Raw genomic sequence first — 12,226 nt, 5'->3', positions numbered from 1 at the left:
TGGGAGGAGGCTGTACACCACGTGGGAGGGGGCTGTAAATCACGTGGGAGGGGGCTGTACACCACGTGGGAGGAGGCTGTACACCACGTGGGAGGAGGCTGTAAATCTTGTGGGAGGAGGCCCCCGTCTTCCTCCTGTAAGAGCCGCTGGTGGATTGAACCTTCGGATGAGTAGCTCAACCCCCTGCATTCCAGGCCACCCAAGTGCCTTGTGTCTAGTGCACTCTATTTGCTGAGTCCTGAGGCCCCATGGTCACGGCCCCACTGCCTCGGGATGCTTGGTTATGTTAAGAAGTTGATGTAACTCTGTCCTCTGTTGGCGCTTATGCCAAGTCAACTGAGAGAGGGAGGTCAGCTCTCTAGTTCTGTGGGACCTGCACTAACCTTCACTGGCTTGTGTATTCTCAGCCATGTGGCCTTTGAGGGGTGGGGCAAACACAGAACATACTGGTGTTCAGAGCAGTGATATCCTTCCAACTGAGTCTGGACACCCATGTGTGAAAAACCCATCACCCCAAACCACACCAGCCGGGGTTACATGCTGTTGGGGTTAGTCCATTCAAGTAGTCAAGTTTGTTGGTAGAAGGCAAGCTGTTACTGCGTATAGCTCATAATGAAATTACCGTCATGATTATTAGGCGGTGCAGTGGGTCAAAGCATTAGCTGCTAGAATACATGGCTGCTAAAAGAATTCAATCGCATTAAACAGAAACTCCCTAATGACAGCATTGTTCTCTGGTTATAAAAGAGCTAAAACTTGAGCTCTGGGATTTTCTTTTTCTTTTTTTGAGTTGGCCAAATGTGAGAGGTTAGTTCTAGTTTACTGAAATGATCTTTCTGAGAAAGTGAACATTTCATAACTTGAAATAATATTCCAAAGGGAGGGCACTGGTGGCTTGGTGGTAAAATTCTTGCCTTCTGCTCGGGAGACCCAGGTTCGATTCTCTGCTAGTGCACCTCCTACGCAGATCCACCTGCCTTGTCAGTGGAGGCTGTGATACTGAGCAGGTTTCAACGGGGCCTCCAGACAAACACAGAGTAGGAAGAAAGGCCTGGCGATCTCCTTCCAAAGACCAGCCAATTAAAACTTTTTTTGGATCTTAATGATCTGATCTGCAGTCAGTCATGTGGCCGGCACCAGACCAAGCAGTGTTTCAACTCATTGTGCACAAGGATGGGGGTGGGTCTGTCCATGAGTTTGGGCTGACTGGCCAGCAGCTGATGCCACCACTGATCATTCATTCAATTAAACTGGAAGTAGAGGCTCTCCCAGGAAACTCGGAGATAGGAGACAGTCTGCGGACAAATAGGAAAGATTCCTGCTTCCCCCAAAAGGAATACAGATGCCTCTTTAAAGATCCTACATGGCTGAAAGCAGACTCCATTTACAGAAGCTTGGGGAGCTTCAGAGCCAACAGTTAAGATGTTGAAGTTGGAGGCATCTGAGGTCAGCCAGCTGACTCTGCGGAGTAAGTTCAGCAGCCCTGTGTGCTCAGAAAGCCCGGCGGCTGTGGCTGACAGGTGCCGGCACGTGACCCAGAACACACGCTCCTGTCAGGCCTGTATGAGATGATGTGAAAACCCCATTTTACTTTATCCCGTTGGGCGGAGGGAATGATTAATCAGTAAAATCCCTCAGGGACTCCAGGAGGCACCTCTGGATACGGTCAGGTGTCATCGAGTTGACTACAACCCATAGTTACCCTGTGGACATCAGACGGGGCCATGCCGTGTCCAGCACCCTCCTTGTGACGCATTTGCAGTTGTAGTTTGTGTCCTTTGACACATCCGTCTTTCTCCTTCAAGTCTCCACAGTTAGTTTTCCACGCCTGCTTTCCTGTGTTGCCTGTGCTTTCTGTGTTTTTATGACCCCAGGGGTTCTGGTGGCTGAGTGGTAAGGAGCTACACTGCTCACCCAAAGGCACTTGGTTTGAATCCACCAGCTGCTCCTTGGGAGCAAGCCAGGCAGTCTCCTGTGCGCTCTGCAGCCTCTGGGAAGCCACTGGGGAGACCAGCTAGGAACCAATTCTGACTCGGCACGGAACAACAAAGGTCCAGTAAAGGAAGCTCTACTCCGGTGGTTGTAGAGAGATGTACTGCCAATCCAGCACCTGATCCACAGAAGAAAGATGGTCAGTCTCCGCCTGTGCAATTCATAACCTGGGAAAACTTGCTGGGGACGGGGTGAGGGGGTCAGCTATGAGCTGGTTCCAACTCGATGGCACACCACAGTAAAACCAACAGGGGCTGGAATGTTCTGGTGGTGTAGTCCACGGCGCGCTGCATGGCTAACCAAAAGGCCGTGTGTCTTCAGCAGTTGGAATCCAGCAAGGGAGAAAGATAGGCAGTCTCCTTCCATGAAGAGTTACAGCCTCTCTTTGGTCGCGGCAGCAAAAGCGAGATGACGAAGGGAACGTCATCGTTTGGAAAGCATCGCAGTAAGATGCACACGCTGTGCCGCCGCTGTGGCTCCAAGACCTACCACCTTCAGAAGTCCACCTGTGGCAAGTGTGGCTACCCTGCCAAGCGTAAGAGAAAGTATAACTGGAGTGCCAAGGCTAAAAGGCGAAATACCACCGGTACTGGTCGCATGAGGCACCTAAAGGTCGTTTACCGCAGATTCAGGCATGGATTCCTTCACACTGAAACCCAAACGGGCAGCTGTTGTAGCATCCAGTTCATCTTAAGAATTCCACTGTTTAGTTATGCAATAAATGTTCTGGTATTATAATTAAAAAAAAAAAAAGAGTTACAGCCTGGGAAGACTGATGGAGGGGAGTGAGTTCCCAGCTGGCCTCGATGTGCTGACCCTGAGTGAGGGAGCGGCATGCCCTGTACTTTCGATGTTCCTTCTTTAGAAAGTGTTTGCTTCCCCACAGAACTGGGGTGATGGCTGTGCTTGCAGTAACTGATAGTATCCAAAGACCGTGCATACAGGAGGTGCTTATATGCATGTGTGTAAACTGGAGGCAGTTAAGGCTGGCATATAGAACCTTAACTTCAGTGCGTCTCTTTCCTGCCCCACAAAAAACCAGCTGCCTTAAAAGGAAGCCACAGAACATACAGGGCACCCATCACAGACAAAGCAACAGCTGGGCAGATTCACCACTTGGCGTGGCGTGTGAATGGAAAGGTGTACTCACCTGTAAATGTTAGGACAAACACACATATTGATACAATCCATGAGATCCTGCTATTAGATTCATCAAAGCTGTCCATTAAGTCATTAAAGAAGACACCGAACGATTTGATGACTCCGTAGGTAAAGACTTCAACAAAGAAGAAAGACACAGCAACAGCCCAGCCCCATCCTCCATCAGGCACTTGAGTATAAACATTGGCTCTGGAGCAAAGCTTCGAATCCTTTTGGGTCATTCTTAACCTGGAATAAAAAGATGGAAGAGGGAAAGACCCCATTCAGACCAGTAACAGCGATCATCTAAGACTCTTCAGCAAAATAACAGTTGTGAAGTACTTACCAAATTTTTTAGGTTGTTGAATGTGTAAGTCATGTCCCCCTACTGAAAGGAGTCTTGGCACACTGGGTAAAGCCCTCGGCTACTAACTGAAAGGGCGGAGAGAGACGAGGCCATCTGCCTCCGTAAGGATGCGTGGCCTTGGAAACCGGATGGGGAGTTCTAGTTTCTAATAGGGGAATTCTCCTCTGTCACTGAGTTGGAACTGACACTGGGTCTTGTTTTACTTTAAGTTGGAATGGAGGACACGCCCTCAGATGCCTTAAGAAGCACGTGTCCCCTGCCACAAAGGCCTGTGCATTTCGAGAGTCCACGGAGCGGCGTGGAGGGCAGTGAACAGAGCTCACGATGCAGACTGAGCAGTGACAGGGTGGTTCTGTCATTTCTTCATTAATGGCCCCGCAGAAGCAGTGATGCCTTTGAACTGCAGCTGGATGAGCACCGAACGTCCCACGGCGTGTCCAAAGAGCAAACAAGTCCATCCTGGAGGAGGTGCAACGTTCGAGGCAAGGATGATGAGACGACGTCCAGTAGGTGGACGTGCCGTCAGGAGAGGCCAGTCTTTGGAGGAAGAGAGGAAGCCCCCCCCCAGCAAGCTGGACTGACACGGTGACTGTGGCAATGGGCTCGAGCATATTTGGCATCAGGAGGGTGGCCCAGCAGAGGACAAGGTTCAGGCCTGCTGTTCACTGGGTTGCAGTGTGTGGTTGTGAACTCCCGGGCATCCCACAACAACAAATGTAGAAACAAGAGACTTCAAAGGGGAGCCAGGGGAGGTTTCCACAGCCTCCCACCATCATCAATCAGCCTCTCCAAAGCCACTCTCTGGATAAGGAGGGGACATAACCCCAGAGTATGACTGAGAAGACGGAATACAATACCAAGCCAGGAATGCCCATTAACACCCGGTGTAGGTGTGGACAGGGCAGTGGAGGGGATGGGCCTACATTTGTTGGGTTCTTTGCCTTCAGGAACCCTTGCATCTGATTTCAACCCTTTTGTTCCACTAGGGAGTCCTGGTGGTGCAAAGATTAAGCATTTGGACGATAACCAAAAGATTAGCAGGTCAGAGCTCCCCAGCAGCTTTGAAGGAGATTGAAGACTTTGGGGCAGCTATGCTGTCACATGGGGTGACTGTGAGTTGATGAGCTTGATGGCACCCAGCCAACCACAAACCAGGTCACCATTGTGAGGCCTTCCTTGGGAGCCCCTTTACTGCTCCCTGACTGTCGTGGTGGTGTGTACTGTCCGTGAACTGACCCAGAGCTGACCCTCCAGAGGGCTTTCTGAGGCAGTAAATCCCATGGGAGGAGACTGCCCATCTTTCTCCTGCAGAGCAATTGGTGGACTCAAACTGAAGGTCTTCGGGTTCACAACTCCTTACCACCAAGTCACCGGAGCGCCCTTTCTAAAAGAGAAACTCCACCAATCAGCGTGACTTTCAGGGCCCTCCATAATTTAAGCCCTGCCTGCTCCCTGACCTCCTCATCCTCCAGGTTCTAACCCCCTTCCCAGCCCTCACTCCTGTGCCACTGGCCCTGCCCTGTCCCAATCTAGATGATCTCTCCATGGCTGCCATGCTGCTGAGAAAGGAGTGGATGCGCCAGCAGCTGAGAGGTCAGCAGTTCAAACCCACTAGCTGTAGAAGAGAAATATGGCAGCGAGCTGTCTGCTCCTGAAAAGCACACAGCCGTGGGGACCTGGGGACTGTGTGGGGCTCCGCCTTGTCCTGTAGGAACACTGTGAGCATCCACTCCATAGCAACGGGGTCAGGAGTCACCTTAGGGGTGCACACTGCCAGGTCTTTCTCCCTTAGAGCCGTTGGGTAGGTTTGAACTGACAACCTTTTTTTTTTTTTTTTAAATTTTTTATTGTTATTTTTGTGTGAGTGTACCGTCAAATCACATCTGACTGGTACAGGAGGAGATTGTCCCTCCTTCCCCAGCAGAGCATCTGGTAGATTCGAACTGTGCACCCCTGGGATTGTAGTTGCAGCTCCTTGCCACTAGGCCACCAGAGCTCCCCATGAACTGACAACCTTTGGGTGAGCACTGAGTACTTGACTCACCAGAGCTCCATGGCTGGCACTGAATGACCTTTTAAGACCCTGCTCCATACACTCTTCCTTCTTCCATCATGCTTCTTCCAACCAGCTCCACCCAAGGGCTCTCTCCTTCGGCGACCAGGATCATTTAAACACGGGGTACTGTTTATTTTATGCCGACCTCTTTACTTCCTCCATTACACTAAATGTTCCTGGAAGACAAAGTCTGGAGTCCCCCTCTCCAGACTCCCCACAGAACTCAGTGTTAGGGGTCAGGCCCTTGTGGCAGGTGTACACTGAGGACCACCGGTGTTTATGATCATGATGAGAACCTCCAGAATGAGCCCCTCATAAAAACGCACTCAGCGCTGTGCTGTGAGTCGATTTTGACTCATGGGTTTCTGAGGTTGCATATCTTTATGGGAGGGTATCCAGGACCTTCCTTCCAGAGCTCAGCATGTTAGAACAAATAGGATGTAAAGGCTTAAGTCCAAGATCTGACGGACATGGCTGTTCTATCCCAGAAGGCTGCCTCTCAGGCTTAGTGGAGAGTTTAGGATCCAGCTGAATGGAAACACCCCACACGCTGCTACTAAGGCTGGTCCGGCTCTTTCTGACCCAGCAGGACAGAGCAGAACTGCCCCGTGGGCCTTCCGAGGCTGTGAACTTCACAGAAGCAGAATGCCACTGTGTTCTCTAGAGGAGCAGCTGGTGGGTTTGAACCCCTCACCTTTCAGTTAGCAGCCAAGTATTTACCGGCTGTGCCCCCAGAGCTGCTTGAGTGGAAATATACTGGAATGCATTTGATAAGGATCCTATAGAGAGAAACAGAAGCCCTTTCTACCAAGGATGTGTTTATTGGGTTGCATCGCATGAACCATACTGTTCCGTCTCCAGGACCGAGTGCCTCCCGTGTCTGCCCCTCTGTTTCGACCTCTGGTTTGCATCTGCCCAGTGGCTGGGGCTGGGATCAGCCTCCAGCCCCAGAATGGAGTTAGAACCACACAGTGGTACAGGTGGAAGGGAATTTTGACCCGAGCATTTCCTGTTTGGGAGTCGAAGCTCTAAAAGGTGAAGTGACTTGTCTAGAAGAGCCCAGAGTTGGATCTCTTGCCTCCCCCAGACCTGCTGCCTTTGGGTTTATTCTGACGCAATTAGATTCTATAAGGCAGGATAGAACAGTCCCTTCCGGTTTCCTAGGCTGCAAAGATGCCTCTTTCTCCAGAGCACTGGCTGGCGGTTGCAAAGGGCCAACATTTACTTCAGTATCTGAGTGCTTTAACCACGGAGCCACTACGGCTCCTCCCCCGTCTCCCAGGCACAATGCTATCAGCTCACAGGTCAGCACTGCAAAGAGCTGAGAATCCGGACACAGTGAGCACACAATGAAAAAAAGGTCAAACTGTATTTGGCCTCTAGGTATGAAGAGGCCTTTGGAGTGTTTTGCTAGTTAATAATGTGACGTTGGCCAAGCCACATGACCTCCCTGGGCCTCAGTTCCCCTCTCACCTGTCAGAAGACGAGGCTGGCCTGGATCATCTATAAGGTTCCTTGCAACCCTGTGGATACTGATGTTTCGCGCTGAGTTACTTTAATCAAGAGTCCTTATTGTTGTTGCTGTTGACTTCATGGAGTCAGAACCGGCTTGCAGCTGACCCTCCTGTGGGTTTTGAGAAGCAGCGAGTCACACAGGAGGGGACTGCCCATCCTTCTCTCACAGAGAAGTGGATGTCCGAGTGCCTTTGGGATTGCAGTGCAGCTTCTTACCACTAGGCCGCCAGGGCTCCTATCAAGAATCCTTGGGTGGTCCAAATGGTTAAAATACTAGCCTGTTAACCCAAAGGCTGGAGGTTCAAGTCCTTCCAGAGGTGCCTAAGAAGAAAAGCCTGTTGACCCACTTCTAGGAAACCTGCTGTCCTGGGGATTACAGTTCACACCTCATGGGCCACCATGGAGGAGAACTGACGACAACTGGTTTCTGGTTCAGTTAATAGATTCTCCAGGCCACACCTGAGGTCCCAGGTGATCTGAGCCATGAGGAATGCACAGATGGTCGTCTTGTTGAGAATGTGGGTGTGGAGTTGCCGGACGTGGTCAGAGGCTACTGTGTGAACCCATGCAAAGCCGACGCGCTTGAGATGCCCCTGCTTCTATGAACTGTATTTTCTGAGCGCCTTCTGAATTTTTTTTCTGATTCCTTTACTACTTTTTAAAACTTTGCTTTACATCTGCACTCCATTACTGAAGATAGATTCAAACAGACTTTTTACCTACACTGTCAGCTTTTTGAGGGGCTATTTTTTTTAACTATTCTTCTTCTTTTATAATAATACTAATACTAATAATAATTACTATTATTATTTACTATTATTATTTTCTCTTTTACTATTGCCCTGACAACCAGAAAGGAGAGATGTTGCCTGATGGTCACACCTTCACCATCCCACAGCATTCTGTCCTAGCATGTTTAGCTTTGAAAAAGAAGTATTTTCTTTATGGTACATTCACACAATGGAATACTATGCAGCATGCAGGAGCAATAACTTTGTAAATTATTACCTAACTTGGGAGGGATTGGAAAGCATTATACTGAGTGAACTAACTCAGTCTCACAAGGATAAATATTGTATAAAACTATTATTGTAGAATGAGTATAAGGATCCAAGAGGGGTGGGAGAGGCTCGAAGCAGAGGGATGTGGATGTGCAGGGGGAAGAGGGGATTAATCATTGGGTTGTACAATTTGATTGGTGGGGGGGTGAAGAAAATGGAAAGAATTTGTATTAGAATTTTGTAAATAAACTAGTAAAAAAAAAGAAAAAAGAAAAATAAGTATTTTCTGAGTTTAGAGTGCTGGTGGCCTAGTGGTAAGAAGCTGCGCTGCAGTTCCAAAGGCACACAGTTCAAATCCACCAGCTGCTCCTCGGGAGATGGATGGGCAATCTCTTCCCATGCAATTTACTGCCTCTCAAAACCCACCGGAGGGTCCCCTATGGGTCGGTTCTGACTCAGGGGTAAACAACAAAAACAGCTGAGATTGAGCTTTGGTAACGTGACCAATAACATCTGGGAGGAATCAACTCCTTAGACAATATCAAAAGATGCAAACTAATAAAAAAGAAAAAGAAAACATGAAAAACAAATGAGCAGTATATCCCTTAGGAGGGAGACACCGGCAGGCAGGAGCAGGGCAGAAGGATTAATGGAAATGAGGAAATGACAGGGGGAAAGTGGGGGGATTGCTATTCCAACGGGGGTATTACAGCTCGTGTTATAAAGCGAAATGTGTATGAATGACTGATGAAAACCCAGTATCCTTGGTAAACTCTCACTTAAATTACAATGGAGGGGGAAAAATATGACATTATGTTGGTAAGTGCTGTCAAACTGACAATTCATAGAGACCCTATCAACACGAGCTTGAGGCCCTGCCCTCTCCTATGCCGTCCTCACGGTCTGCCAAGTTCATGGCCACTGCTGCAGCCACCGTGTTGATCATCTCACGTAGGGTCTTCCTCTCTTTCTCCGACCTTCTACTTTTGTACTTAGTACCTTGTAGAGGTTTCATAGCCTAGAGATAAACAATAGAACAGCCAGGTTCCTAAAACGTAGGAGGATGACTTCAGACTTTCAGCTCCGTGAGCCAACGGGGTAGGTACCAGCTCTTTCGAGACCTGGCAAAGCACTTGGCACAAAGTATGTGTTCAGTAAACACACAAAACAAGATGCGCCCTGTCTTGTGCCATGGTGAGATTACGGCGCAGATCAGGCAAGGTTCTGACCTGTTGTTCATATGGTTGCTGTGAGGTGTAGTCCACGATGAGTGGCACCTGACAAGAATGGGGCAGGCAGGCATCTTGGGGTGCTTCTAAAGGAATGCACAACCCTGTGTAATTAAGTCAGAGTGAGGAAGTCTCTCCTTGTTGAAGAAATCCTTTCTTGAGCACCTGCCCTTTCTTCTCTTCACCTACCAGGAGAGCATCCTAAACCATCTACCTCTGCAGACAAGTGACCGGGGCCTGGCTTCTGAGCTAGTGAACTTGGAGGGCTCTCTGGACCCCAAAGTACGGATCTGTTCTGTTGCATTCTGTCTCATTTATGGACACAGGGGTTTGTTTATCGGATGGGAAGGAGCTCACTGTGTGGCAAGCTAGCTGGTGGGAACCAAGAATGATTCTGTGCCGTGGGCAAACTCCACTCTCTTCTCCCTGTGGTGTTCATATGCAAAGGAAAGAAACAGACTCTCTCTACCCTAACAATCTGCAATTCTTGGACACTTAAAGTTGCTCTGTAAATCACTGTAATCCTTTTCAACTCACTCAAGTCTTCTGAAGGCAAATCCCATGATTTGATCTTTAAGGTGTTTGTTGAGTTTGTTTACCACAAAACGGAATGAAAGCATTAAGCCCCACAATTCTACTAAGTGGCCTCCAGTCTCGTCCAGCTCTGAAATCCCAGTCCTCCATGGGAGGCCCTAGCAGCCACCTTCTTCAGTACCACGTTCTTCGGAAAGAAGCTGCTCCGTGGAGTCGATTCTAACTCACACTGACCTTCCATGGAGGTTGTAAATCTTAACAGGAGATGGCTCATCTCTTCTGTAGGAGACTCCTCACTTTTAGTTACTAGTGGTGAAGAGTTGTGCTGCCAACCCAAAGTCAGCCGGTTCAAATCCCCAACTGCTCTGTGGGAGTAAAATGGGCGGTCTCCTCCTGTGTGACTTCCAGCCTCTGGAAACCCCTTGAAGGGTCATATATGGTCCATTCTGCCTCAAAGGCACATAACAACAGCAACACTGTGTGAACTCCTGTTATCTAATCTGTCACATTAGGTAAGTGGGTATTTTGCCCAGACATGGAAATCTCTGTCTCAGAGTTACAACATGATTAAATTTATGGAGAAAAGATTCAAATTAAAGGCACAAATAATGCAGCATATTGGATTATCATTGTCCATACAACTCTAAGAGTCTAGAGCAAGCTCAACAAAGTTGCAAACTCAATCTTCCCATGTGGGGTAAAATCTCTACCAGGGAAGCGGAGCCCGTTCCCAAACGTCCTGGGACACAGCTTTTCCGGACCGGCCAGCTTTAGACAAGTTGTTTCCCGCCCAGGCTGTCAAAACAAGTCTGTATTTAGGTGAAGTTCATTTGAATTGTCAATTGAGAAAAAAAAAAAAAAAGAATCCCAAGCTCCCTCAGAATTACCATCAAGCGGCTCTGAATCACAAAACATGACCCATGCACCCATTTTACAAGACCATGCCAAGAGGAAACTGAACCCCTGATTGTCCGGTTCCCCCTCAGACGTTCTCCCCGGAGGGAAAGTCCAGTTTTGGAAACCACAGCTGGACAGCTCAGGCTGGAGACGCTCATTCCGAGAGGAGGGCCCCTAGGACGGCATCGTTTATTTACATTCAAGGCTATTGTAGAACCCTTCTCTCAAGCGCGCAAAGAGGTATTTCTATACCTAGGGTGGGTGGGTGGGTGGGGAATTGGCTTTGTACTTCCCCTAAAATGCCCCGTAAGGGTGCTTAGGACACGGGGCGAGGCATGACTTCCTGAGATTTCAGCGCTAGCCCTGGTTATTTTTTGCAAACAAGACACCCTGATTATGATTTGCAAAAACCAAGAGATCCTTGAGAAACCTCGTTCCCAGAGTGGGAACTCTCCTAGGGAGACGGTGCACAAGTTCTCTGGGCCCTTCCCCAGCCGGACCCCGGCTGGTTTCTCCAAGACTGACGCCCCCCGCGGTGGCTGATGCTTTACAAGGCATCCAACAAACTTTCTGTCACCTGTCTGCCTCGAGGAGTTAAGGAAGCGGAGGAGAGCCGGGAAAGGAGGCAACATCCCAGAAGGAAATAACCCATTTCCTCTGCAGAGCCTGCCTCCCTCCCGCGCTCCGGGGCCGGGCCGCACCGCCGCTGTCCTACGGCCCCAGGACCTCGCAAGTTGCGCGGGGCCGGCTCACAGCTCGGACCGCCGGCGCGGGGAGCTGCGCTTCTGGAGGGCTCATCTTGACCTCTCTGGGGCGCACGGGGAAAGGGGAGACACGGAGCCCCACTTTCCCCGGCTCCGCCTCGGCAGCCGCCGCCGGTGCGCACGAACCAGGGGAAGCACCTCTGACATTTGGCTCCAGGGACGCGCCGGCAACTTCATGCGGGAAATCCGCGCAGCCCGCCGCCCGCACCTGGCCGGGCCCCGGAGCCCCAGGGCCAGGGGCCCCCCAAGATCCGTCCTCTACTTAGGGATTTCCCGGCCCCAACTGTGCCCGGGCCCCTGGCCGGCCACCACCTCTCGGCTGCCCGCACTGAGAGCGCGTCATCTTGGTGGCCTTGAGCATTTCCCAACTGTCACACTGGCTTTTCGGAATAACCTCTCCAAAATCTTAAGACGTTAAGTGATTTCCTCTGCTTCCTCCACCAAGAAAAAACAAGCACCCCCCCAATACAGATGTTTTAAAAAACACCCCCCCAGCAATCTATATCCTACAATCAAACTTTTAAACATGTAAAATTTTGTAAAAAGCAAACCAACTCACCAAGTTAGAAGGGTAGAGAATAAACCCCAAAAGGCTCCCAATAAGGCGGAGGCTCGGCCTCCCCCTCCTTATAAGCGGCTCGGTAATGAGAATGAGTTTAACCCCTGCGCGGGCGGCCCGAGCTGTGACAAGTGGCCGGGGCCGGGGAGCCCAGCGCGCAGGGTCGCCGGCC

General features: G+C 50.0%; 1 protein-coding gene across 1 annotated transcript in view; it reads right to left on the bottom strand.

Annotated features, from left to right (window-relative positions):
* SLC16A6 (solute carrier family 16, member 6) overlaps positions 1-3,374 on the bottom strand; it is a 13,789-nt gene extending 10,415 nt beyond the window's left edge. Inside the window, exon 1 of the mRNA XM_006886400.1 lies at positions 3,143-3,374. Coding sequence (XP_006886462.1) covers positions 3,143-3,374 — 232 coding nt within the window. The remainder of the gene's footprint in view (positions 1-3,142) is intronic.
* Between the last annotated feature and the right edge of the window lie 8,852 nt (positions 3,375-12,226).

Source organism: Elephantulus edwardii, unplaced genomic scaffold (genome assembly GCF_000299155.1).
Source record: "Elephantulus edwardii isolate Elephantulus edwardi_28Jun2011 unplaced genomic scaffold, EleEdw1.0 scaffold00048, whole genome shotgun sequence".
Classification (NCBI taxonomy): domain Eukaryota; kingdom Metazoa; phylum Chordata; class Mammalia; order Macroscelidea; family Macroscelididae; genus Elephantulus; species Elephantulus edwardii.
This window is presented reverse-complemented; position numbering and strand designations above follow the sequence as displayed.